The 27,936-nt window shown below is 39.3% G+C and overlaps 1 protein-coding gene across 3 annotated transcripts in view; it reads left to right on the forward strand.

Moving 5' to 3' along the window:
• The window catches only part of LOC310934636 (exostosin-1), a gene marked incomplete at both ends in the record, with an annotated part of 231,728 nt that overhangs the window by 146,579 nt on the left and 57,213 nt on the right, over positions 1 to 27,936 (forward strand). For all 3 annotated transcript variants that reach the window (XM_083898413.1, XM_083898414.1, XM_083898415.1), the window contains 2 exons: positions 21,772 to 21,865; positions 26,996 to 27,103. In XM_083898413.1, coding sequence (XP_083754539.1) covers positions 21,772 to 21,865; positions 26,996 to 27,103 — 202 coding nt within the window. The remainder of the gene's footprint in view (positions 1 to 21,771; positions 21,866 to 26,995; positions 27,104 to 27,936) is intronic.

A 27,936-nucleotide genomic window follows, 5' to 3' on the forward strand; every position in this document is an offset into this window, starting at 1 on the left:
GACGCTTTAATGCTGCACTTATGAAACACTGACAATAAATTCTACGCAGTTAAATGAAACAACACCAGCAACAGTCTTAGGTGATATTTTTAAACCCTTGTTTTTCATAAGCCTTGTTTGGAAATGAATAAGTGAGAACAATGCCGTCCAGACGTGTAATCACCATAGCAGGGGTTTTTTTTTTTTCCCTTTCTTTCTCGCTGTAATGAATTAGATCAGCAGGAGGTCAGCACTGAGATGAAAATAAGATGATGTCGGGGCCTCATTTTTTCCCCATGGGTAATCAGCACACATCTACCCATTAGCGGGAAAGAATTGGAGGTTTGAAAATAGCAAGATAATAAGAAGGAACATGAGTGATGTGAGGCTGTGAGCTTATTTTCCTGTGCTTTCCTCGCTGTTTTACGCAAAAACATATATATGTTTTACACAAAAAACATATGTCAATGTCCATTTTCTATATTTTTCTACAGAATCTAGGGAAAATATCGTAATTTGCTTAATGTTTACGTTAGCGTAGCAAAGTAACGACGATGTAAATGAATTAATTTGACGCGAAATGATGACACAAGACACAACAGGGTCAACACACTGTGGAACATGAGGTGATACTGGAACGCATGACAAGACAATCTGGGAACAGAGGGCTGGTGAGTGGAGCTTATATACAGAGGGAGGGCTAACGAGGAAATGAGACGCAGGTGTGCAACAATGTGGGCGTGGCCTGCTCAGATCAGAGAAAGAGGGCGGGAGTATGTAAAGTAAAACCAGCTCCACAACATGCACAGAGACGGACATGGCATTAGGTGAAGTCGTGGAAGTTTCCTACAATAACTTAAAGGTGCAAAATCCTCCTAATATGTCACAGAGACTCAGGAATAATGTTTGTTAGTTATTTTATTAATGCTAGTTTACAGCCAAGCTAGCAGCAGTCGCAATGACGTCTTCAAAGGGACAGGGTTAGTATCCAAAAATAGACATGTTGACATTATTTATAACAAGAATGAAACTTTTTAGCGTTTTATTGTTTTAATAATTTAAACATTGTGAAAACAAAAAATACACATATTTAGGAAAAATCAGGGACCCATGGTCTCATATGTTTAATTTCAACAAAGTTATCACCCTATAAAAATCAAAAGCAGTCGAAATGACTGCATTTCGTAGTTCTAGTGTTAAAGGTGCATTATGTAATAAATCTAAAGCAACTGGCCGTAAAATCCTCCTAATATGTCACAGAGACTCAGGAATAATGTTCATATAACAAACTGAACTCACCAACAACAACAGTACAGACAAAATATTAGCATTAAAAAAAAAAATATTTTGCAGACTGCAAATCATGTTTATGTTTTGAAATCATGTTTTGGCATGTGGCGCCACCTACCGCCGTCTACCAATCATTGCAGTCAGTAGAGTCTCAGCTGCCGAGCAACCACGGGTTGCCAGTTACGTCAGAATTTGAATGTAGTAACCGTTTTTGGCCACATTCCTACATATGGCGCCTTTTAAGTACAACAATGACAATAACAATTAAGTATGTTTTCACAAATGTGTAATTGCTTTGATCTAATGTGGCGCAACAATGTCAATACTAAAAAAAATAAAAGTAAAATTAGTAGATTATGAAGAGAACTCGACTTCACTGGAAAGTCTGTAATAAAAGCAGATGAAGGCGAGTGTAGATCTTTGATAAAAAAAAAAGAACAAACAAAGAAATAATCTCTTAGAAGATCTACAAAGGTAAGAAAAATACGTTCATCACAAAGCAACCGAGGAAACATGAGGAACGGCTCTAAGACGACTAATTATCCTGCACATGACAAATGCCAACCCATTAGCCTCATCAGTGTGGGCACATCCCTGTTTTTAGCTTTTGTCTGTGTTTTATTAAAACGCCGCCCTCTGATGTTCCAGAGAGCGACGACCTGTATTGAACCAGAGCCTTTTCCTGGTTTCTAACACAGCTCACTTTGATGCTGACAGGTTTACAGCTCGCTTCCCTCCGTTACGCCGTCGTGACAACTCACTTTAACTATAACGCTGACTGCTTTTCTTATCTCGGCAAACACTTGCAATGCTTTTTTTTTTTTTGCGCAACGGCTTTAAATACATCTATTTATTACTGGACCTGTTGTGTCTGACCACAGCGGTGCCTATTTTGCAGTTTTCATTTTCTTCTTCTCATTAACAGAACCTCGGCGCCAACGGAGTCACTGTTGTTTATCAGTTCTTACTGTTTTTTGTTTTTTTTTCACTTATATGAAGCCATATAGAACTATTGAACAAACACATTTAACACCAGCAGGATAATCTCAGATGGTGGTCTTTATACCTTAGTTGTAATGAATCTTTTCACTTTTTTAGACCATTCTCTTTAAAGTCACCAGCGCAGTGCCCGTAGGAAGTATGCATTCCTAAAGTGGGAGCTGAAGAAGATTTTTCAGTTATGGTAATCAATGATAAGGAACGTAAAGGCCACTAGTGTGGCTGACAGTCACAATATCTAGCTACGCTAATGCTTATCGAAAATGAAACCATTTGCGTTGTGCCTAATGAGGTTGCACAGTGCAGTGTCTACATTATGTTAGCCCTACGCTAATGCTAATCGTAGCCTCGCTAGCTTACCTTTGGAAACAGGTTCGCCAAGTTAGCCGCAAAGTAATAGCATGCTAATGCAAAATAAATATGTGCTAGCGTATTGTGAATGGACACCTCGTCGTTGAGGACAGCCACTTCACTCCCACCTCCCGGCTCCAGACAGCGCAGCTGCTGCTGATGAGCCGCTGCCTGCCTGGTGTGGCGTGATAAATCCGTGAAAATTAAAATTCCTCCAAAAAAATTTAAAATCAAGGATGCACACCATCGGGCCATGCTCAACCCATATCCAAAGTCTTAAGGCGATCTGACTAACAGTTAGTGAGATATGCCTGTCACAGACAGACACACAGACGCAACTTGCTTTATAGATAGATAGATATTCACATTCATTGGTTTAGCAGGTCTGCATGTGTCCAATTGCATGAGCATGCACAGTTGTGCAAAGGTGCAGGCAGAAAATCACAACATGAATAATTTGTTGTTGTTGTTGTTTCTATTTGTTAGTTGCAGCCTCACTCACTCATTGCCTACCACTCCATCCCCCACCCTATGGCCATAGTTGCAGCCCGAGAAACAATGAATTAGTAATGTAAGTAAAATTGTATTAATAAGCTTTTTTTTCCCTGCTTAGTTCTTTTCACCTTGGTGAGGCTTTCAGTTCAGCGGGAACCTACACAATCACGTAAATGCTACACACACACACACACACACACACACACACAGCTGAACACTTCATCAAAACTACGTACAGCCACAGGCTTCCCCATTAACGCTTGTCTGTTGAAAAGAAATGAGAAAAGGACGGAGGGTTGGAAAAAAAAGGTATGGCTTTTCTTTTTTTAGAGCCAGAGAGAGAGAGAGAGAGAGTGAGTATAACTGGGAGAACTTCAATTATGTATACCCCAACAACTTCAATTAAGCATGTGAGCAGCAAAATCAATATGGGAAGTGATGATGTTCCCAGCCTTTCATTGCTCACTGAGGAACTGGTCTGTCTAAAGGTGACACACACACACACACACACACACACACACACACACACACACACACAGACTATAAATCACACAGCCTTTGATCTCATGCCCTGGGCTTCACCATCTCCGGTTCCTATCCGTCAAAAGTGACTAATGGTCATTATGTGATTGGGAAGAAAAAAAATCAAGGTTGAACAGGAGGGAAAACAATCACCTGTCCTCTTCCATTACCCCACCCCCTGTCATAATTAGTATGGCCACTAGAGGTCACCTGCTAATTAAGTGCAACAATGGTTCTTGCACATCCTCAATCATGTGCAGCGCTGCTGTTTTTTTCCCCTTAAAGATGGCGACACGTAGTTGAAATCCTTGAAAGTGTGTGAATTAAAAACAAAAAATCAAGGCCCTTGGTAGTTTTTGAAGTATATATGTTATTATGATATTTAGGTAAATGTCTCCCTTGTGTTGTTACCACGCCACCTACTGTTTCATGCCCTGCATTGCTTGATATACTGATATACGTAGACTAAGGCCTATGGTGGACAAACGTCAAAAATCGTAATTACTAGCAGTTTTTGCGTTTGTCTGTCTGTTGCCGCCATTGCCGTGAAAGTCCATTCTCCAGAACAATGAGCGAGTAAAGTTCAGCAAGAGAGAGAAAGTTACACGATGCCTGAAAAAAGGAAATTCCTAGATCTCCGTCTCACCAAAACAAAATTACCAAAAAATGACTTTGACCGAGATCTCAAGGACAATCACGTGTCCAGATGCAGAGCGTGCCGCAAAATCACTAAAATTGGACGCCGTGGGGCGAAGCGGGTCTTACAATTCGCTCCCTCCCATCTTTTGCTGTGTCGGCACATTCTGTCCTTGAATTTGAGGAAATTTGTCCTGGAAAAACCTTGAAAAGTCGTCGAATTTGGTGTCATCCAAGGTGTGGGAACCCTGGTGACAGATTTTTACTGACGAGTGGTCGCGTCTCCCCACGTTGTTTGTATGTTAGCTGTTAGCAACTTAGCTATAGTTTAGATTTCACAGGAAATTTGTGTTATTCCTTTGTTGTAACGATGCTTCTTGGCAGTAATTCTTATACCGTTGGAAAGCTCGTCTTTGTGCTTTAGGGTGAATTCCAATTCCTTGCTTAATCCTCAATCTCAAAAATGTCCCGATTCTCAGAGAAATTAAGTTGAGGGGCAAGTGCTGTATCGCCCTCAATATTGAGATTTTCCAAGACCACACTTGGGAGCAAGGGCTACCCAGAATGTATTGCGTGTTTTCACATTACAAAGATGGCGCCGAAAGCAGCAAAACGAGTACGCTACAAATGAAGTATTTTCTTTGTTAATAGAGATATAAAAATGATGAAAACCATTGTATTATCTTAGTTTAGGCCCATATTATGGATTACTGACGTCATTGTTGCGTAACATTTATTTTTTATTTTTACGATCTTTTGTCGGTGCGGACAAGCGATGGTTTTGCTATGGTTTACCCTTCAATAAGCCGTGGTGTGTGGTAACTGTCAGCTGAATATGTCCGTGGTTGTGGTATTTGTATGAGTATCATCTTATAACTAACTGACAACCTAATAACTTGACTGACAAACGGATCGTGATAAATAATCCTGACGTAAATGTGTTCTTCTTCTTCTTCTTTTTTGGAGTTGACAGACTGGACGCGGCTTTTATTCACGTTATTCTGCCCCTACAGTCTGAAGATGTATCTGCATTTAAGGGGTGTCCCATTTCTAAGTGGCAAAATAACCCTCAACACTTGGTTTTGAGGGCCAGTTAATATTAAGGGTTGAGCTTGAGGGTTAAGATATTAATTGGAATTGGCCCTTAAACTGCGCCTGAGGCGGAAAGATAAATAATATTAATAATAATGGTAATAAACAATGACAGGTACATGCTTGTCAGGACCTTGTCTTATCAAAGTCATCAACATTTCATCAGCGTGTAATTGTATATCAGTGTGCGCTCGTGTTAGCTGCCGTTGTAGCGTTCAATTATTCAGCAGCAGGAAGAGCGACAGTGTTTTTCTTCTCTGATTTCCTGTCTGATGTTGTTTTAACGCATGTCGCTTGTCTCTGGAAACAGGGCCGACTTGGCAGGGATGCGTTGAGAGAAGGTGACCGACTCACCCGTTGTTCTTATTCACTTCTCCTCTTCGCTGGAATGAGCGAGACAGAGATAGAGAATTGAGATTGAGATTGAGAGGTGCAGCAGGTGAGAGTTAAGTGGCGTGTGTTCAGCGCTATCGATTTTTCTGGACCGTCTGTACCGAGGCTAAACACCACGAGTTTATTTTCCCACTGCGAGTGTGAAGAGTGTGTGTGTGTGTGTGTCGGCGGTCATCGGCGGATCTCCGTGTGAAGACTGAAAGGCGCTTTTGGTGATTTATAGACACCTCTGTGCGCGTGTAATGCAGTGTCATTTAAAAGCAATAGGAAAGAAATAATCATGAAAAAAAATACCTCCTCAAAACAAAAATGAAATTTAATAACATTTTATGAAGTGAGGAGGAATCCAATGAATAATATTCACCCAAGCTGAGGCCTCCTTTATCAGCTTATACCTGAAACCGTTGCACCTTATGCTAATTCGGTCCATTGTTTTGCTTGATTGCACATGTATTGTTTGTACTTTTGGAGTGTATATATCAAATATTCATTGGTAAAATGGTAGAATATTGTTTTTGAGAACTTTTTTACACTTTACTACAACTTTTCTGAGCGCTCCAGTGTCCTGACCTTAACCTCATCCAACATCTGAGAAGTTGAATCTAGAAGCTCACTGGAAAAACCAAGACTTGCCAACCAGCAGCAGCAGCAGCAGCAGCAGCAGTCAGGGGTTTTTTTTTGGTGTCGCTGTGTGAAAAGAAAACCTGAAAATTATAATTGCATGAACAAATATTAAAAAGAATCCAATGGAAAATAAAAAAAAATGTTAACAGAGAATCGAGAGTGAGACTGACGTGTGAAGAGCTTTCGCACACACCACTGTTCAAACCTGCAGGGGCACGGGGAGGGTGCTAATGGTGCCTCACAGCACACACACACACACACACACACACACACACACACACACACACACACGCACACACACAAACATCGTTTGTCGGTGAAGCCTAAAACATGAAATAGATGAAAAGAAAGACAAAAATATGTCCACTATAGCAAAATAACCCTTCACTCTTAGAAATAAAAATGCTAAGTAGAACCATAATAGGTTCATGGGAGAACCCTTTTTGGAGGGTTCCACCAAGAACCCTTTTAAAATCCTTTATTCAGGAAAGAGGTTTTGAAGGGTTCTCTGGATTATCAGTGTTGCCAAGAACCCTTGAAAAACCCTTTCTTCGGGAAAGCTAATGGTTCCAGGTAGAACCTCAGCCCTTGTAGAAGGACCCTTTTGGAACCCTTATTTCCAAGAGTGTTGCCGACTTCCTAAACATAACACAATGATGCTAAATCATAATTATTAATGCTCATTAATGCTTAATAGTGTATGTTTGTTTTATGTGAATCCAAATATGTAATGTGGGCAAAACCATTTTCTGTCAAACAAATAGGATTTTACATTTATATAAATGGGTCGGTCCACTGTGGTGAACCCGGAATGTAGAAGGTATGTCATTTTAAGGTTGACAATGTATGTCAATTTTGAATAAAAATGACAATATAAAATATAAAGTATTTTTATACTATTTTTATATTTTTTTATATATCTAGTACTTTACTTGCCCAATCAAAACCACTGTACATAACAATACTAAGGAGAGCAGTTTGAACTTCACAAAACTCCCCATACATTCCACACAACTAAATACCTAACCTCGGTATAAACTAAACACGGAATTCTAACCTTAAGATCACGTCTTAACTCATAAACAACCTTTATAAAGTGTGATTAAAAGCCCTCTTCTGAAGACAACTCCACCCAATGCCCGATTTTGAAAAAATGCCAAGAAGTGGGCTGAGAGCTGAGTGAAGGAGAAGAGGACGGAGGGAGAATGGGGACGAGTCTGTGACAACAAGCCCAACACTGGTCGTACAAGAGGTTACCAGTGAGGACAGAGTGGTCTAGGAAAGTCAATGTCAAAGTCTGACCAGAGAGGGCAGTAGATACACCCCAACTTTTAACACACTATTACACTAAACTCGTAGATACACAAACAGTGGTTTTCCCATTAAATGGTGGTTTAGGGTTTAGTTTCACTTTAAGGCATGACAGAAAGTGAGGCCCTACCAAAATGTCCCCACTTGCCAAAGTGTCCCCATTTCCTTGGTCAGAAAACGGTCCTCACTAAGGTATACATACAAGCGTATAAACACACACAGGTTTGTGCAGCTAATGACACTGTGTTGACGTGAACAGAGCCTAAAAAAAACAACTATAACCAATTAATGTATCACCCTAATTTGAACTTACAAAACTCCACATAAATTCCACACAACTAAACACGGAATTCTAACCTTAAGATCACGTCTTAACTCATAAACAATCCTCATAAAGTGTGATTAAAAGCCCTCTTCTGAAGACAACTCCACCCAATGCCCGATTTTGAAAAATGCCAAGAAGCGGGCTGAGAACTGAGTGAAGGAGAAGAGGACGGAGGGAGAATGGGGATGAGTCTGTGACAACAAGCCCAACACTGATCGTACAAGAGGTAACCAGTGAGGAAAGAGTGGTCTAGGAAAGTCAATGTCAAAGTCTGACCAGAGAGGGCAGTAGATACACCCCGATTTTAACACACTATTACACTAAACTCGTAGATACACAAACAGTTGTTTTCCGAATTAAATGGTGGTTCAGGGTTTACTTACACGTTAAGGCATGACAGAAAGTGAGGCCCCACCAAAATGTCCCCACTTGCCAAAGTGTCCCCATTTCCTTGGTCAGAAAACGGTCCTCACTAAGGTATACATACAAGCGTATAAACACACGCAGGTTTGTGCAGCTAAGGACAGTGTGTTGACTTGAACAGAACCAAAAAAAATAAAATATAACCAATTAATGTATCACCCTAATTTGAACTTACAAAACTCCACATACATTCTACACAACTAAACACGGAATTCTAACCTTAAGATCATGTCTTAACTCATAAACAACCCTTATAAAGTGTGATTAAAAGCCCTCTTCTGAAGACATCTCCACCTAATGCCTGATTTTGAAAAATGCCAAGAAGTGGGCTGAGAGCTGAGTGAAGGAGAAGAGGACGGAGGGAGAATGGGGACGAGTCTGTGACAACAAGCCCAACACTGATCGTACAAGAGGTTACCAGTGAGGAAAGAGTGGTCTAGGAAAGTCAATGTCAAAGTCTGACCAGAGAGGGCAGTAGATACACCCCAACTTTTAACACACTATTACACTAAACTCGTAGATACACAAACAGTTGTTTTCCGAATTAAATGGTGGTTCAGGGTTTACTTACACGTTTAGGCATGACAGAAAGTGAGGCCCCACCAAAATGTCCCCACTTGCCAAAGTGTCCCCATTTCCTTGGTCAGAAAACGGTCCTCACTAAGGTATACATACAAGCGTGCACACACACACACACACAGGTTTGTGCAGCTAATGACACTGTGTTGACTTGAACAGAGCCTAAAAAAAAAAACTATAACCAATTAGTGTATCACCCTAATTTGAACTTAACCGCTGGTGGTTTTGAAAAACCACACAACTGCTGATCTGTGCTTGAAGATAAAAAATAAAAAAATAATATTAATACTAATTAAAAAAAACTAAAAAATCAACCTTTTTCCAGCTTTCATATTCCTGTTTTTCTGAAAAGCCTTTTTCTCTGCGCTGTCATGGGAGCGAGATAATGTTGACCCTTAAATGTCACAGTTTAACAGGAAAAAGCTTTTACCCGCGTTTTCGTGGGGGGAGGGTTTGCCCGGTGACATCTCGTGTTCGGCTCCAAATGAGATTCGATAGCGCTAAATTCTTTTTTGGATGAACCCAACCCCCCCCGAGCAGAAATGGTCTCTTGTTAATGAAAAAAAAAAAGTTCAAATTGAGGTCGGTGAACATGAAAATAAAGGAAGCTCGTTCAGAGTCACTGCTCTGAGCCGCACTCGCTCTCCTTAACCTGGAGAATAAGTTCACCACAAGAGCACAAATAATGAGGCTGTTTATGTAACGACCCAAAATCACCTTTAATATAAATACACTTGTTATTAAAACTCTGTTCACCTGAAGTTAATTACGTGTTTTTCATCAGGACTTACTTACAAAATAAAAGCTTCCTCCAAAAACATGAAGGTATATTTTATTGTGATAGTATAATATGTTTTTTTTTTTGTGATCACAGGTCACAGGAGCAACGTGAACGTATAAGTACTGAATAATAAACATGCATTTGCACATCTATGAATGTATAATATAGTAAACTATTGACTGTTATGATTAAAAAATAGTAGAAGATGCAGTTTAGACAGTAATTAACCTGAGATATTGCACATATATGAAATTACAATGGTTACAATGGTGCTAAGACTACGGTGGCCCTGAGGTGCAAAACGCGACACAAATCAAAAGCACAAACACAAATCAAAAAACGCAAATTACAAAACACAAATGCAATTCAAAAACACAAACACAAACGCAAATCAAAAACACAAACACAAAACAGAAACGCAAATCAAAAACACAAACGCAAATCAAAAACACAAACACAAAACAGAAACGCAAATCAAAAACACAAACACAAATCAAAAACACAAAAACATTGACCCAAAACACAAACGCAAATCAAAAACACAAAAACAAAAGCAGAAAACGCAAAAAACATTAACTCACAAACGCAAACACAAATCACACAACGCAAACACAAAAGGATAAAACACAAAAACACTGAGTGAGCCAAAGTGAGTTCATGATTGTTGATGATGTTTTCTGCTTTTGTGTTTGCGTTGTGTGATTTGTGTTTGCGTTTGTGAGTTAATGTTTTTGTGTTTTTTGATTTTCGTTTGTGTTTTTTGATTTTCGTTTGTGATTTGTGTTTATGTTTTTGCACCTCCGGGCCACCGTATAAAACGTTGTTGTACATTGTGCAATGACAATTGCAGGATTCTGTATCTGGTATATTGCAAATAATAACCGGCCATATATTTATCTACAATATTTTTTTGTTTGTTTGTTTATCTTTATTAGATTTTGGATGATTTTGGATGAGCCCTGGGGCAGTTTTATGCATTTTGTACAATATTTTTTTTAAGATTATTTTTCAATTAATCTTTTTAAAAATTAGACTAAACTAACAGTTTGAGGAAAACTCTCATGGATTTTTGCATTAAAAAAAAAATATATTGCAGACTGCAAATCATGTTTATGTTTTGAAATCATGTTTTGGGGTCATGTGGCGCCACCTACAGCCATCTACCAATCATTGCAGTCAGTAGAGTCTCAAGCTGCCGAGAAACCACGGGTTGCCAGTTAGGTCAGAAAACGAAACCTAAAAGACCTCTGTATTTTTGAATTTGAATGTAGTAAAATGTAGTTTTTGGCCACATTCTTACATATGGCGCCTTTAAGTAAATACAAACTCTACAGGACAAAATATGTCAACTTTGTTCACGAACCTGTTGTTTTTTCTGTCCAAAATTTGATTCCTCAGAATTCTGCGTATTGGAGCTTCTTTGTGTGTTCGTGTGTCTTAAGTAATAGAGCATTATTATTCCGAGTCTGCAACATTAACCTTTAATACCAACGCAGACGCCTGTGTTTCATGTCACTCAGCAAAGGGAAACAGTTGTCGTGTTTACACACAAACACACAGCGAGAAATATGGTAATGTCTCTGTCTGGATAAGATAAACCGACGCAGCAGCGAAACATGAAAATGATTCACTCTCTAACTGGAAGCGAAGGTTTTTAGCGAGCGTTGCCGTCATCTATTTCAGGTGCTTTAATGGAGCCTGACAGGAGCAGACCTCTTTAATAACACTATTTTCCCTTCAAAGCAGTTAAAGGATGGAACATAAACTTTGAGGAACCCTCCTCGGGGGAGGGGAACCCAGCTCCTGACCTCGAAGGTTAAAAGCATTGCCCAATAAATGTCACAGACAAGACGTCCCAGTGTGCCGTGACAGAGTTGGACTGTGTTGGTTTTCATTCTGGGTTTGTTTGAATTCAAGGAAAACGTGTCATATTTTAGCTCCTATTCAGTCAGTTAAGGATTAACAATGGAAATCAGAGTCAATCAAATCTATCAAGCAGATTTTGATTGAAGTAGCACCACCTTTTGTGCAATATAAGGTACTTAACACAGAAAAACAAGTAACACAACAACATTAAAATGGTAAGTAACACATTTGTCTGTGTGGTGAGAAAGTCAGACAGGATTTTTAGGGCCAATTCCAATTCCTATCTTAACTCTCAAGCTCAACCCTTAATCTTTACTCTCAAAACCAAGTGTTGAGGGTTATTTTGTCACTAAGAAATGGGACACCCCCTTAAATGCAGATACGTCTTCAGACTGTAGGGGGCAGAATAACGCGAAAAGCTGCGTCCAGTCTGTCAACTCCAAAAAAAAAGAAGAAGAAGAAGAACGCATTTACGTCAGGATTATTTATCACGATCCGTTTGTCAGTCAAGTTCTTAGGTTGTCAGTTAGTTATAAGATGATACTCCAAAAGATCGTAAAATAAAATAAATTACGCAACAATGACGTCAGTAATCCATAATATGGGCCTAAACTAAGATAATACAATGGTTTTCAACATTTTTTATATCTCTATTGACAAAGAAAATACTTAATTTGTAGCGTACTCGCTTCGCTGCTTTTGGTGGCGCCATCTTTGTCTCACAATGCATTCTGGGTAGCCCTTGCTCCCAAGGGTGGTCTCGATATAAAATCTCAATATTGAGGGCGATACAGCCCTTAAACTCGGCCCTCAACTTAATTTTTCTGAGAATCGGGACAGCACTTGCACTAGAGGGAGCGCATTTTTGAGATTGAGGGTTAAGCAAGGAATTGGAATTCACCCTTAATCCCCCCCCCCCCCCCCCCCCCATTCTGTTGCAGCATTAGCCGTTAAAGTGTAAGACATGATGATGATGATTTCGACTTCACCGTCTATACATTTTCCAGACGACAGTGGTGCTTTCAAATGCACGAGAACGCCTCTGCACTTACGTAGGAACACACACTCATTTGTAAACAGTGCCAGAAACAGGTACACACACACACACACACACACACACACACACACACACACTTCCTGCCACACTTTAAGTAGTTTGTTGATGCGTTGATGACTTTTTAAACAGTTCACGAAAGACTCCAAAGAACCGGGTCCTTCTTCGGCCAGAAGAGGTCTTCCTGCCTTTCCACATCTACGTCTTTAACTATCTACTCATTTTAACATCTTCACAGATGCAACATTAGCAGAGGAGGTTTATTTGAAGTATTTTGGTCATTCGTTGCAATAATTCCTAATGTTAAGCCCTCTTCTATTGGAGGTAAAGGCTCCGCTCTACTGTCATTGTTGCCCTTGTTGTTGATGTTGTCCTACATCAACAAACCGGCAGGTGTGAGTGATTGACTAAGGATCACCAGGTGAAGCTCATGAGGGAATTAGGGGAGATGTGTGAAGCTGCATGAAGTGTCAGTATAACAGGAAACCCTGAACATTTACCAAAATAAAAGGGGAAGTGAAAATCACAACCCAACACCAAAAGTGACACGAATTTAACGTGACTTTTTAACATTAACTAAACACAAAGAACTGACGTATAACAAAGAAAACACTAACAGACTAAGCAGAGGCGTTTCTAGAGTCTGTAGGGGCCCTAAGCAAAACATTTCCAGGGGGGGCCCTTCCTTCCAACCAGTGTTCATCACCATTATGTTACAAATAATCTGACGCCAACGAAAAATGTATGAGTTCAAAATATAATAATATAATAATAATATATTTTTTTTTTTCCCAAATGAATGAAATGACATGGAAAAACCTTATCATTTAAAAAGTATGTGCAAATATAAATGTAAAGAACAATAAAATACTGTAAATAGCTTTTAAAAAAACTATATAAACTGAGTAAAAAAACATATGCATTACACTGTAAAATAATCCTCTTCATTTTCCAACTTGCAGAACGATAACTTCACACGGGTTAAAGTGAGGTGGGGCCCCTTTAGGTGGGGGGTTTCCTACTGAGATGTCATTGCAAATATCGCCCATTGTTGTTTAAGGGGGGACTGGGGAGGCGGCTGCTCACTGCACATTTCAGTAAAAACAGCCCTCAGGCTCCGAGTGTCGGGGGGCCCCCTATCAGCTCGGGGGCCCCCGAGCAGTTGCCCGCCTTGCCTGTAAGACGTATAAATGGATTATTACCACGCTTAATAATATCACGCTGCACTTTTGTAAGTGAGGAAAAGAGTCTTTGAAGAGTTTTTTTTTTTTTTTTTTAAAAGACCGTGGTGCCCGATTGTCTGAGCAGATTAGATCATTTTCTCCAGATCGTCTTCCTCTCCTGGCTTTTTTTTTCTCTCCACGTTGGTCTCAGATGCTCACTGTTGTTGTTGTTGTTGCAGTTATTATACAGACTTCAGCGTTTCTCTGCACACAGTTCAACTTGTTCGGGTTGTTTTCATTAACATAAATCTCTCTCTTCTCCAAACAAAGATTGTTTGTTTTCTTTTCAAGGACATCGTTCTCTCTCTTTCTCTGTGTGTGTGTGTGTGTGTCTGCTTCATAATTAATGGGCCCACCACTAATGGCCTCACTCTCAGTGAACAATTACACCTGGAGGGACCACTCGTCTCTGTGTAAGACAAGCCTTCACTTCCCTTTTTTTTTTAAGTCCTTTCCGTGTGTTTGCGAGGCTGCGGCGCCTGTTTGTAGTAATTACCAGTGACGCCGTTTACAGTTTAAACATCGCGCCGTATTTATAATGATAAAACGTCGGGAGCCTGGAATCTCTGGACTCACAGTGAAGTCAGATAAATGTCCCGCATTAAACTCCACTGGGTGTTTTTTTAAAGCTTCGAAAAACCAGACTCATATCCAGTTTTACTGCTGGCGACGACTGTGGGATCACATTTGTATGGAGTTATACATATTTATTCCCTGTTTTGTGTGTGTGTGTGTGTGAACCCTTGGCATTACAGTAAATTCGGCCCTGATATTAATATGTATCTGTGGTGTCCACGCTGAGATCTTCTCACTCTTGCTAACGTCGCTAACATAAATTACAGATGCTCCAAAATATAGCAGCAAGCACCTCACTGATTTATGAGAGCCATGAACCGTGTTTTGTTCGCTTCCGCTAACAGTAAATGCTAACGACGACAACAAATTGCTGTTGTTCAAGTTAGCGGTAAGCGTAGCGCACGCTAAATACTAGACACTTTAAAGGCGCCATATGTAAGAATGTGGCCAAAAACGGTTACTACATTCAAATTAAAAAAATACCGAGGTCTTTTAGGTTTCGTTTTCCTGACGTAACTGGCAACCCGCGGTTTGCTCGGCAGCTGAGACTCTACTGACTGCAATGATTGGTAGACGGCGGTAGGTGGCACCACGTGCCAAAACATGATTTGCAGTCTGCAAAATGTTTTTTTTTAATTCATAATATTTTGTCTGTACTGTTGTTGTTGGTGAGTTCAGTTTGTTATATGAACATTATTCCTGAGTCTCTGTGACATATTAGGAGGATTTTATGGCCAGTTGATTTAGATTTATTACATAATGCACCTTTAATGATAATGTTTATGTTTTTTTTTTTGGTTGTTTTTAAAAAGAAAGTAATTATAGGCGTACGTGTGATTGTTTGCGATTACTGTTCTGCATTACCCCCAGAATCAGGCTTTTATTTTGATATCAGGAAGTGGGTCTGCTCATTGGAGGAAGCCATGTTGGACCACGGTCTTTTTTACAGTAGCCCCCAAAGGACAAATTAAATATCTTTTGAGTTTTGATGCTACAACATCCAAATTGACCAATACATGGAGCAACATTTTTACAAATATACCTTTTGAGACCAACCTTTAAAGATCTTTTCTCACCATATGAGCTTAGTTGTAACTTGATGTATTGATGCTAACTTTCGCCTAATCCGGCACAAGGACCAAAGAAAGCCTCACCAACAACAACAGTAGAGCCAAAATATTTTCATTAAAAAAACAAACAACGTTTATGTTTTGAAATCATGTTTTTGACATGTGGCGCCACCTACCGCCATCTACCAATCATTGCAGTCAGTAGAGTCTCAGCTGCCGAGCAACCACGGGTTGCCAGTTAGGTCAGAAAACGAGACCTAAAAGACCTCGGTGTTTTGAATTTGAATGAAGTAACCGTTTTTGGCCACATTCTTTAAAAACAACAAAAAAACAAACAGCTAAACATTAGCATTAAAGGTGCATTATGTAAGAATGTGGCACCTTTAAAATTGTAGAATATATCATATTAAATCTTTGATGTTGGTTATTTTGCTACTGTTTTTTTAATTGTATGTGGATAATGATATATATGTCTATCTAAATAGTTGTTTTATGTAGGTTAACATGCACTTTTAGAATGGTCACTCTTTCACGATACGTTCTTGACCACTTGGTTAAACCATATTATCCTTGGTGCCTCGTGGGTTGAAACCTTTGAGAACAACCACGCTGCTGTCCATCACGTTATTACCTGGAAATGTTTCATCCCCCTGTCGAGAAGAGCTTTTTGTTTTGAGGATCCTGACTTTTCATGAGAACTAAAACCCCTCTCAGTTGCACGGCCTCTCATTGATCCATCGCCCCCAGAAACTATTTGGTGTCATCTCGGCCAAGGAGAACCCTTTTACTTTACGTTTTTCTTTTTTCTTTTGTTTTTCAGCTAAAATGTTCTGAGTGATTCTTTGTGGCACGTATTGATTTTTCCATTCCCTCGTACAAGGGATCGTACATTTCTGCCTTTTCTTTTGTCTGTATCACTGTCGTCATCCGACGCTACGGAGAGAAAACACAAGACTCACACTTTCACACTCAAGCAGTAGTTCTTTTACACAAAAAATTATATGAATTATTATTTTCACAGATATTTTTAAATCCTATTTCATTATTTTATTGAAATTTAAAAGACAAATGAAATAATTTTTCTTCCAATTTTAACTTATCGTCAGAATTCTGACTTTAATCTCAGAATTCTATTAATCTCTGAATTCTCACTCAAATTTCCTCTTGTCTTTAAACCCAGAATTCAGTTTTTTCACACTCAGGCAGTAGTTTTTCCACAAAAAAATAGATTTTTAAATCCTATTTCATTATTTTATTGAAATTTAAAAGACAAATGAAATAATTTTTCTTCCAATTTTAACTTATCGTCAGAATTCTGACTTTAATCTCAGAATTCTATTAATCTCTGAATTCTCACTTTAACTTCTTCTCGTCTTTAAACCCAGAATTCTGTTTTTTTCACACTCAGGCAGTAGTTTTTCCACAAAACAATTGATTTTTAAATCCTATTTCATTATTTTATTGAAATTTAAAAGACAAATTCAATAATTTTTCTTACAATTTTAACTTCCATCCTCAGAATATAGACTTTAATCTCAGAATTCTTTTAATCTCACTTTAATTTCTTGTCTTTAAACCCAGAATTCTGTTTTCTTATAATATGGTATGGTAGAATTGTGTTCCTTACATTTTTTCACCACAGTATGTTTTAAAATTATTACATTTTATATTATTATATATTATTATACAACACATTTTTTGCCTATTTTGGTTTGTCAACCATTTTCTTTTTGACTGTATATTGAATTATATTATAATCGGTCTACATGTGAATAATATTAATTTCAGGAAATATCCAGTTAAACTGCTAATACACATCAATACACCAATTTCCTCACATGCTGCACAACCCTATGAAGAACTATGAAGAACATACAGGAAGTGGATGTTAAAAAAAAAAATATATATATATATATATATAATAAAATCCAGCCACGTGCTTAAACAAACAGCAGCTGAAAGAGCACATAAGCCCTCGCTCTCAGAGGTGTAAGAGCACGGCGGCGGAACTACTTCCATCGGAGCAGGTGGGTGAGGTGAAGCATTAATGATGGATTAATGAGTCGAGAGAATGTGCTGTGAGAGGATCAGCCAGACAGCGAGAAGAGGAGGAGGAGGAGGAGGAGGAGGAGGGTGAGCTTCCACTGTCTGGATAAGAGTCAAACTAAATTACTCAGTATTCCTTGTTTAATGTTTGCCTCTTACCAGTGTTTCCCAAATGAAGTTTGTCTAAAGGTACAGATACGGCTTATTGGCCGTAAAAATTGGATGCGCTGACTACGACGACTACCGGGATCACTTTCGTGAATTTGCGTCACCGATGACTGCGATGCGAAAATTCCAGTTTGGTTAGAACGCAGCGTAAAGGCCACATTATACTTCTCCGACTGCGTATGCGTTATCCGTCTGCGTCACCACGGAGACGCCTCGAGCATTTATACTTCTGCGTCGTGGTGACGGACACTCGCTGCAATTTCCCGCCCGATCAGTAGGGGTCGCTGCGCAAGGTTGTTGTGCTTCTGGCTGCAGTGAGCAATGGCGTCCGAGAAAGAAAGAGAGAAAAAGACTGTTGTTGTTGAAACAGTGGCCGTTTCTCACTTTTCGGTGTGACGGAACACAGTTTTAAGATAATTTGAGGCGAGAAATTGGCCATTTAGGGTCTAAACATGTGCTGTGTGTATAGATATGACGTATTTATAGTTCGGCAGAGGCGTTATCGGCGGGGATCAGCTCCGCCTCTGTCAGGACGCCCGGAGCGCACTGAGAGCCGGCACAGAGCAGCTTAGCTCAGCCTATCCTGAGGACCAATCGCAGCTCGTGCCGTCTCCGTTGTCCCTTGACGGAGTGACGGACACTTAAAAAATATTCCGTGCACCCGGAGACGACGCAGAGGCTCTTCGACAGGTTCTGCGTCGACGCAGAGTCTCTACGTAGCCTACGCAGAGCACTTTACGCAGAAGTATAAATTGGGCTTAAGAGTTGTATTTGGATGTGAAGGATCTTGATTTTTTGGGAGCCGTCATCTTATCGCACTTTTCCATTACACAGTTCTAGCACGACTCGGCTCTACTGAAGTCAACTCGACTCATAACATAACGTTACTCAAAGTTTTCCCTCACCGCGCTTTCTGAAACCGGGCCCCGCTAAACGTTACTCGTCGTAGGTTAGATGGCGGAGTATATAAATATAAAAATAAGGACATTGAACAACACTGCTCATTTGTGACATTCACACAGCGATAGTTATCATAGTTAGCTAGAGAACAATGTTTCACTTACTTATCACAGGGGCAACAATCCACCGCATTGTCAACATCCGTTACCGTTCACTTCCGTTGTGGCGTTTGTATTTGTGTTGTGGCGTCTGTGTTTGTGTTGTGGTGTTTGTGTTTGTGTTGTGGTGTTTGTATTTGTGTTGTGGCTTTTGTGTTTGTGTTGTGGCTTTTCTGTTTGTGTTGTGGTGTTTGTGTTTGTGTTGCGGCGTTTGTATTTGTGTTGTGGCTTTTGTGTTTGTGTTGTGGCTTTTCTGTTTGTGTTGTGGTGTTTGTGTTTGTGTTGCGGCGTTTGTATTTGCGTTGTGGCGTTTGTATTTGTGTTGTGGCGTTTATGTTTGTGTTGTGGCTTTTGTATTTGTGTTGCGGCTTTTTTGTTAGTGTTGTGGCTTTTCTGTTTGTGTTGTGGTGTTTGTGTTTGTGTTTGTGTTGTGGTGTTTGTATTTGTGTTGTGGCTTTTGTGTTTGTGTTGTGGCTTTTCTGTTTGTGTTGTGGTGTTTGTGTTTGTGTTGTGGCGTTTGTATTTGCATTGTGGCGTTTGTATTTGTGTTGTGGCGTTTGTGTTTGTGTTGTGGCGTTTGTGTTTGTGTTGTGGCTTTTGTATTTGTGTTGTGGCGTTTGTATTTGGCCTGAAACCTCTGGGCCACCGTACATTTTGGTATCATTCCATCACTTCATAGTATCGTCCGGTCGGTGCTTTCCCTGGATTAACACGTTTATAAATCCATTACAAAGTGTGTTGTGTCCGCCGTCGCCCACTTTTTTAAAATCAGGTCAGATTGTGGAGAAGGCGTTTTAGTCTATAATTAGCTTTGAAGCTTTGAAGAACATTTGCTTGCTGATTTAATTTAGTCTGCTAATTAATAAAATACATAGATGAATATAAAGTATTTATCAATACAGAGCGTACAGAATGTTCTGTGCGTTCCTTCGTAGAATTATTGAATTGATTAAAAATCTCTGAAGTTAAATAAGGGGAAATGAAAAATCATCTCCAAATTTATAACTAACACCTTTTTCAACGCGTTACCCTAAAAATAACCGTCGTTCACAGTCGTCTGTCTGGGTCAGTGGACGTCACAGTGACCTTGTCTTTGACTGGAAAACTGGACATCTGACGTCTTATTTTGCTTGCTCCCTCTACAACACACACACACACACACACACACACACACACACACACACAATGTGCAGTGACAGTAAGTGAAATCCCAGACACTCTCTCATCATGAAGACTTATCTCTCACACACACACACACACTGGTGTCTGACAGTTGATCCCCAGACAGATTAGGCTTCAATCTAAAATCTCCTCTCCACCTGAGATCATGTGCACACACGCTTTCTCACTCTCCCACTGAGGACACTCATTGACAAAATGCATTTCTCGAACCCTTAAAATCAGAAGTTTTCTTCCTCCAACACACCTCATTCAAATAAATGGCTCGTTATCAGGCTTCTGCAGAGTTTGCTGATGATCTGACAATTTGCATCAGGTGTGTTGGAGCAGGGAAAACATCTAAAACATGCAGGACATTGGGTAAAATCTGCCCTAACCCTAAAGCTAGGTCTTACTGTAACCCCCTCAAAAGCCATTTTGCCCTTTTTTTTGGACAAAATGTCCTAATTTTCCCAAAAAGTCCTCACTTCCGAACATGTTTTTTTGCCGGTCCTCACAAGGATACACAAACAAGAACTCACACATGCACAGGTTTTTTTTTTTTTAAACCTTTAGGGCCCGTGCACTCACACAGCGATACAAGGACCTTGTTTTTTTCAAACCCAAACGATAGCATTTTTGAGGCACTAAACGGATGCAGAAGTGGCACATAAATCATATGTTGGTGGCAATTTTTATATCGTAACAGGAATGTGGGAAAAGTGGTGCAAAATGGCTCAGCAGTGCCCCCCAAAGGGGAAACCCGGTAGAACAAAGCCGGAACTGAGTTGCACCAAATGACACGAAACTTGGTGGAAATATGTCACAGACCAAGACGAACAAAAAAGTCTATTGGGACCATGGCCTCAACATAACAGGAAGTTTGATAGGTAGTTAGTTTAAATTTGGCGTCCATTTTGGCGATTTGTATGCCAACATAAAAAGAAACACTTGTTTATTTGTACTAAACAAGTCAAAGATGAAAAGTTATCAAAAGGTACTGCAGATACAAAAGAGAATTTTCAAGAATCCTGGCTAGAAATCATCGATATATCAATATAAATACAATATATCAATATATGGCACACTGGTTGCAAAACACTGATATATATAGTATCTGTAAAATCCAAGCTAATTACAAGCTGCAGGTACTTCTTCTTTGTCACGTTAGCATCATCCTCACCTCTGCAGGTGTTACTCTCACTAAAAGAAAGTGTCAATTATTTTCAGTGCAATGTTAGCGTACGCCTTTAAAAACCCTCTCAGTTTTTTCCCCATCACAGCTGCTGCGAAACCTTCTCTGAAGTAAAGTAAAGCCCGTGTGAGGGATTCTCTCCTCACATCCGTTGAAAAACGTGTTAAAGGGCACCGATGTTTGATTGCATAAAAAGCCGTGGACTTTTTTCATTATGTATCCGCGCTCGTGTTGCTTTTTCTGAAAACGCTCTGCCCTCTGCAGACGACCACGTTCGGTGAAAGCGACGACGTCCTTGAGGAAGTCTTTGCTCTTTGCCTTTAAGGAGTTTAAGCTGCTTTTAACGATTCATGGATTCATGGTTTGACGGTCGTTTTTCACTTCGACCCTTAAGTTTAATTATTGTCACCTCTCTATTTTTGGTCTCTCTCTGAATGTGTTTTATTGTCAGTACGTTTCAGTCTTGTAGCCATTGAAATAAGTCTGGAAAGGGATTTATTCTTCTTATGCTTCTTCTATTGTAATTATATATTTTTTTTGTGTGTGTGTTTCTGCAGGTTTGACTATCAGGAGCTGCTCCACAACTCCAGTTTCTGCCTGGTTCCTCGAGGACGACGTCTGGGTTCCTTTCGCTTCCTGGAGGCCCTGCAGGTACAGTCGCTCTGCAGCATTCTGGCATTCTGCTTGTATGGAAAACCATCATTGTATAGAAATGTAATTTCACTACACCAGTGTTTGAAGCATGTGTTAGATAGAGGAGCAAATTATCGTATTGGGAATAAATCTGCCTCCTGGGAAAAGTCTGTAGGCGACTTTGCTCGACCTATTTACGCCGCTGTACTTTAACGCTGGTGATTACTTCAAGAGCTTCATATTTTCTCAGGTGGCACTTGAGAACCGCTGCTCTAGATTGAAGATATTGTCAGTAGTTGGATGCAGATGCTGTTATGTGTCAGTGCAGTGTTGTTTTTTCGTCAACGACGACGACGACGAAATTTTTTCGTTGACGCCACTTTTTTTCACGGCGTTAACGAGGCGGCGACGAGATAAACGCGACTCTTTGATGACGAAAACACCACGAGACTCGCGTGAGTTTTTCGTTGACGAGACGAGAATGGACGAAAATGTCAGTGGGTTTGGTCTGTCGGACGTTTGAAACGCGTGACATTTAGTTTTTTTCGGCCAATCACCTGACGGTCACGGAGAAAGCACATTGCTACTTAATATGCACGTACCCCGCTACTGCTTCTGCAGTGTGTAACCCGACACTTATGTAGGTGGACTCGTTAGCATTTTAAGCTAGCGATCTTTATGCTAACGTGTTAGCAAACAACAAACAGATGGATTATTTAGCGGCAGAAAGAAAGCAGGACATGGCAATAGCTGGACACAGTAGTTAGTAGTAGTGGCTAAAGTTAGCTTTTGTTACGCTAACGTCAATTCATTGTGTGTGTGTTTCTTTAGCAGCATGTTTAGCCATGTTTACATTCAGTGACGGTGTGGTCGTCTCTTTGTGTGTACTAATAGCCAATCTGCAAGATCACAATGTGTTGCACTTATAGATCTGCTGCTATTTTCACAACTTATGTGCGACACTGCCCAACAACAACCTCCAATACTTATTGACCTAAATACATTTGTTAAAAGATTATACTTCTTTTTTCGACTAAAACTAGACTAAATCATTTTTGAGTTTTCGTCGACTAAAACTGGACTAAAACTCATATATCAAGTTAAACCAGAGGAGACCTGAAGACACAAAACAAAACGTCCAAATAAAAACAAAGGTCAAAGTTCGGGGTCGCGTCACATCCGCCGCTATGCTAAGTCTTTATCAGACAGCCTGTGGAACTCCAGCTGGGAACGACAAGGAATCAAACCGCTCCTCTTACCAGCAGCTGATCTTATTACTATTGACAATCTGTCATTTTAGCACAACAGAGTTTTTCTGTGGACTCACCACAGGGAGGAGAGACGTCGATGTGCGTCCACAGACCACAGATGTGTTCGGCTTTCATTAGCACCTCGTTTCCATGCGTCTCTCTGTTGTTTTGACACAAAGTGTCTCTCGCTCGGGCCACCGTGTCTTCTGCCTCTGGCTGTTGTTTTCCCCGTCTTCTTGTTTCGTAACTGCTTAGAAGTTAATAATTACTTGCTTTGAAACAGTTCCACCATCTGGACTCACCTACAACATTTGTGGTCCTCACAAAGATACGCATACAAGAAGTCACACATGCACAGGTTTTTTTTAAAACTTTAGGGCCCGTGCACTCGCACAGCAGTGCAAGGACCTTATTTTTTCTAACCCAAACGATAGCATTTTCTCGGCACTGAACGGATGCAAAAGTGGCACACAAATCACAAGTGGTGACAATTCTTATATCGTAACAGGAATATGGGAAAAGTGGTGCAAAATGGCTCAGTAGTGCCCCCTCAAGGTGAAACCTTGTAGGACATAGCCAGAACTAAGTTGCACCAAATGACACAAAACTTGGTGGAAACAAGTTGGTGGAAAAAAGTCTATTGGGACCATGGCCTCAACACAACAGGTAGTTGGCCAGCAATGGCGTCACTAGGCCTATTTTTTAGTATTTACATGTAGTATTTCATACACTGAAGTGTCATAAAATGGTGAAAAATGTCAGTCTGTGTTTCCCAAGAGAGAGAAGAGGAAAATTCAGATAAGAGGATTAGGGAAGCATGTGGCCAATAAAAAAGCCAATAAAAAGTCAGAATTCTTCCTTTAATTACACAATTCTGATCCAAAAATACTTGGCAATTAACTGTTTATAGTCAGTGTACGAAATACCCATTCATGATGGGGGGGGGGGGGTTTGCCTTTTCCACAGCGCCATTTGGAAAGCAATTAATTAAAACGTTAAAATACATAATTACAAATAAAATAATTTACACTTTGTGTGGATTTGAGGGATACAGGGTCTCTGCAGGTTTCAACAAGTCAAATTTAAGACTTTTTCAGACTTTTTTAAGACCATAACGAACACAATTTAAGACCCATTTCGAATCCATACTGGCAAAAAAGTACAAAAGACATGAAGGAAAACCATTCATTTCATTAAGTTTTCTCCGTTGCTATGCTAAGCTAACACACCGCGGCGCGCACACAGCACACTAGCTAGTGGTGTTCGATAAATTCTCACTTTACTTTAGTTCCGTGTTGTAGTTATGTTATCGCATCCTCAAAAATAAAAACATTTCAAAGCGAGACTGAAGTTTATGCAGGTTTTAAATAAAAGTAATGTTAATAGATTTTTAAGACCTTTCAAAATTGTATTTAAGACATTTTAAGGCCTTAGATTCAAATTATTGGATTTAAGACTTTTTTAAGACTTTTTAAGACCCCGCAGATACCCTGGGATAAGAAAGCATGCAAAGTATATATATAGATCATATAGTGTATGTAAAACTGAAATTACTTAAAATTACTATAAATTAATTTTTTTAGGAAAAACATTTTTTCCAATTATAATGCACCGTGTTTAGACCCCCATTAAATTTGAGCTTTGAGGCTTTCAGGGGGTCTCAAATGTTAATCAGGGGTCTAGCCCCCCCAGACCCCTCTGTATTTTGCACAGTGTTTATAGTATATATGGATATGTTTATATATATGTATATGTATAGCTGTAAGTTACATTCCAAATTTGCCAAGTTTGAGTGAAGAAATGCCATAAAAATATCAGGTTTGCAAATCACCAACCTGTCGTCTTGTCGTCAAATAATGATCTTTTAAGAGAAGTGAACCAGGAGACGTGGTGGTGACACGTCGAGAACTTTGTCTTTGATCTGATGCACAAAGAACAAGCGACAGGCAAAGAGTAGAATGAGAATCGCCTGAAGTTAAACTCTGTTTGTTGAGAAAGAATCAGTTCGTCATGCTAACGTGACGTAATCAAAGAGGACGTGCGTGGAAAAACGGGGAAGAAAAGATAAAGTCATCTCACAAAGCCAAGACGAATCAAAGCGGCGAGAATTGGCTTCGACGGGTCAACGATCGCGGACTCGGCATTTTCGGAATCTCCTTTAATCTCTCGGCTTCACCTGATTGAGACTCCAGTCAAACTTGAACTTTAAATGAAAATACCAGACGTATTGAATTCCTCTCCCCCCCACTCGTCCATTACTGCTCAGCCGATGACACGGATTATGTTATGAATGTGAAAACATCACCTGTTTGACATCGTGGACTCAGACTCAGATATTGGTGCTGAAGAAAAAATATAATCATTCTTCTACAGGGCAGTGTACAAACACACGCATGGTTTATATTCACATTTTAATGCACACGGTGGTGAATTAACTGAAGGTTTCTCAACAGCCGTGGGTACTTTACAAATCACTTATATATATATATATATATATATAAATATATATATATATATATATAAGGTTTCATTCCATATATTCAAGGTTTCATTCAATATATTCAGAGTTTCATTCCATATATTCAAGGTTTCATTCAATATATTCAAGGTTTCATTCAAGTTTCATTCAATATATTAAAAGTTTCATTAAATATATTCAGAGTTTCATTCAATATATTCAAGTTTCATTCAATATATTCAAGTTTCATGCCATATATTCAAGGTTTCATTAAATATATTCAGAGTTTCATTCAATATATTCAAGTTTCATTCAATATATTCAAGTTTCATTCAATATATTCAAGTTTCATTCAATATATTCAAGTTTCATTCCATATATTCAAGGTTTCATTAAATATATTCAGAGTTTCATTCAATATATTCAAAGGTTCATTCAATATATTCAAAGTTTCATTCCATATATTCGGGATTCATTCAATATATTCAAGTTTCATTCATTATATTCAAGTTTCATTCCATATATTCAAGGTTTCATTAAATACATTCAGAGTTTCATTTAATATATTGAAGTTTCATTCAATATATTCAAGTTTCATTCCATATATTCAAATATTAATTTCCTGAACGGCATGCCATAATATATATGTATATATATATATATATATATATATGTACCCAAGCCAGGAAGGGCATGCGGCATAAAAATCTCTGCCATATCAACACCTAGACAGGGAAGCCAAAATGAAAACAAAACTATATATAAAGGTATATATATATATATACACAGTATATACACATAGGGCAGCCAGTGGCCAAAAGGAAAGGAATTGGGATTGTAACTGAAGGGTTACTGTTTCAAATTCGAGGATTAGTAAAGGATTGGGATGTCCCTGGGCACCCAATTTATGAATCGTCCAATACATTGGTTTTTTCTATAAAAATTTGCCTTTTACATCATAAAGCAACCAGCTTTAGTTATTTCCTACATACATCCACAAACATTACAAGAGGCTAAGCTGAGAAACCAGAGATTTAGAGAATACACTGAAAACGTGTGAAGTGAATGAAACCATCCAGATAAGCGCGTTTCCCCTTTAAACCGTTTAACGGCGCAGTGAAGTGCACCATCATCTCGTATCCATTAATCAAGTCGAACACTTTAAAGAGCTCCATCATAAAAACGAGTTCAAATTTACACACTGGGCTCCTTCAGGGAAATGATACCATCTCCTGATGTTTGAAATCATATTAAAGACAACTCAAAAATATTGACGCCTGCCGCTATCTGTAATCACGTTTGTGTTGTTCCCTTGAGATTCTTGCAAAATGTTTAATACCCTCTTTGTATCTTTTGTTCAGATGCAATGTATACAATGTCGTCAAAATCTGCCAAAAAAAGAAGAACCGCTCATCATTTTCCTTGTTTTTGCACATGCAGGCGGCGTGTATACCCGTTATTCTGAGTAACGGTTGGGAGCTCCCGTTCTCTGAAGTGATCGACTGGAGGAAAGCTGCCATCATCGGGGACGAGAGACTGCTGTTGCAGGTAAAAACGTACCGAATGAAAAATATGATAGCTACGTCGTCGTCATAGCTGCGGTCGATGTGACGATAAAGCTTGTTTTAACTGGCCCCGGAAGCTACCGAGTGCTCTCTTAGAAGACTTAACAAGTGACCCAGCGAGTTAGTTCTGTGTGGTACGTCCCAGTTATATTTGTGTCCATTGTCAAACGTCAAGAAAGGGACCAAAATAACCCATCTGTACTGTCCCAGTTGTTTTTTTAGCACCCTTCTATTGGTGAACCGAGCACAATGACCCCATCTCCCACACTCACTCTCTGTCGTTTCTCTGGTTTGTTGTATTTTTGCCTCTTGTTTACCGTGTTGTGTTCCTTTTCTTTGTGGAATTTTATTGGTGAGCTACGCTGTGTCACACTGTTATAACGCAGCTTTATGCTAATAGCTAATAGCTACTTATTCTATTATCATTAATATTAATTGAGAGTACTTAATTATCACACCCTTGCATAAGAGCTGTCCCATTTGCACATTATTCCATTTGGAATAATTTTGATGAATTTTTGAAATTTAGGAAATGATCCTTTTCCCCTGATCCACTTTGACAGTGAGCTGACTTTAGTCTCAAAAACTAAAACTATCTCGGAATGACTTGAAATTTACCATCATAATAGTCGACATCGCCCTGAACAAGGATCCGTTGAAAAAATTTGTAAACCTCTTAAGGAATAATTTTAATGAATTTTTAAATGTCAGGAAATGATCCATTTGACCTGATACACTTTTACAGTGAGCTGACTTTCTTCAAAAAAACAAAAAGTATCTCGGAATGACTTGAAATTCACCATCATAATAGTCGGC

The sequence above is a fragment of the Microchirus variegatus genome (genome assembly GCF_963457635.1).
Source record: "Microchirus variegatus genome assembly, chromosome: 12".
Classification (NCBI taxonomy): Eukaryota; Metazoa; Chordata; class Actinopteri; order Pleuronectiformes; family Soleidae; genus Microchirus; species Microchirus variegatus.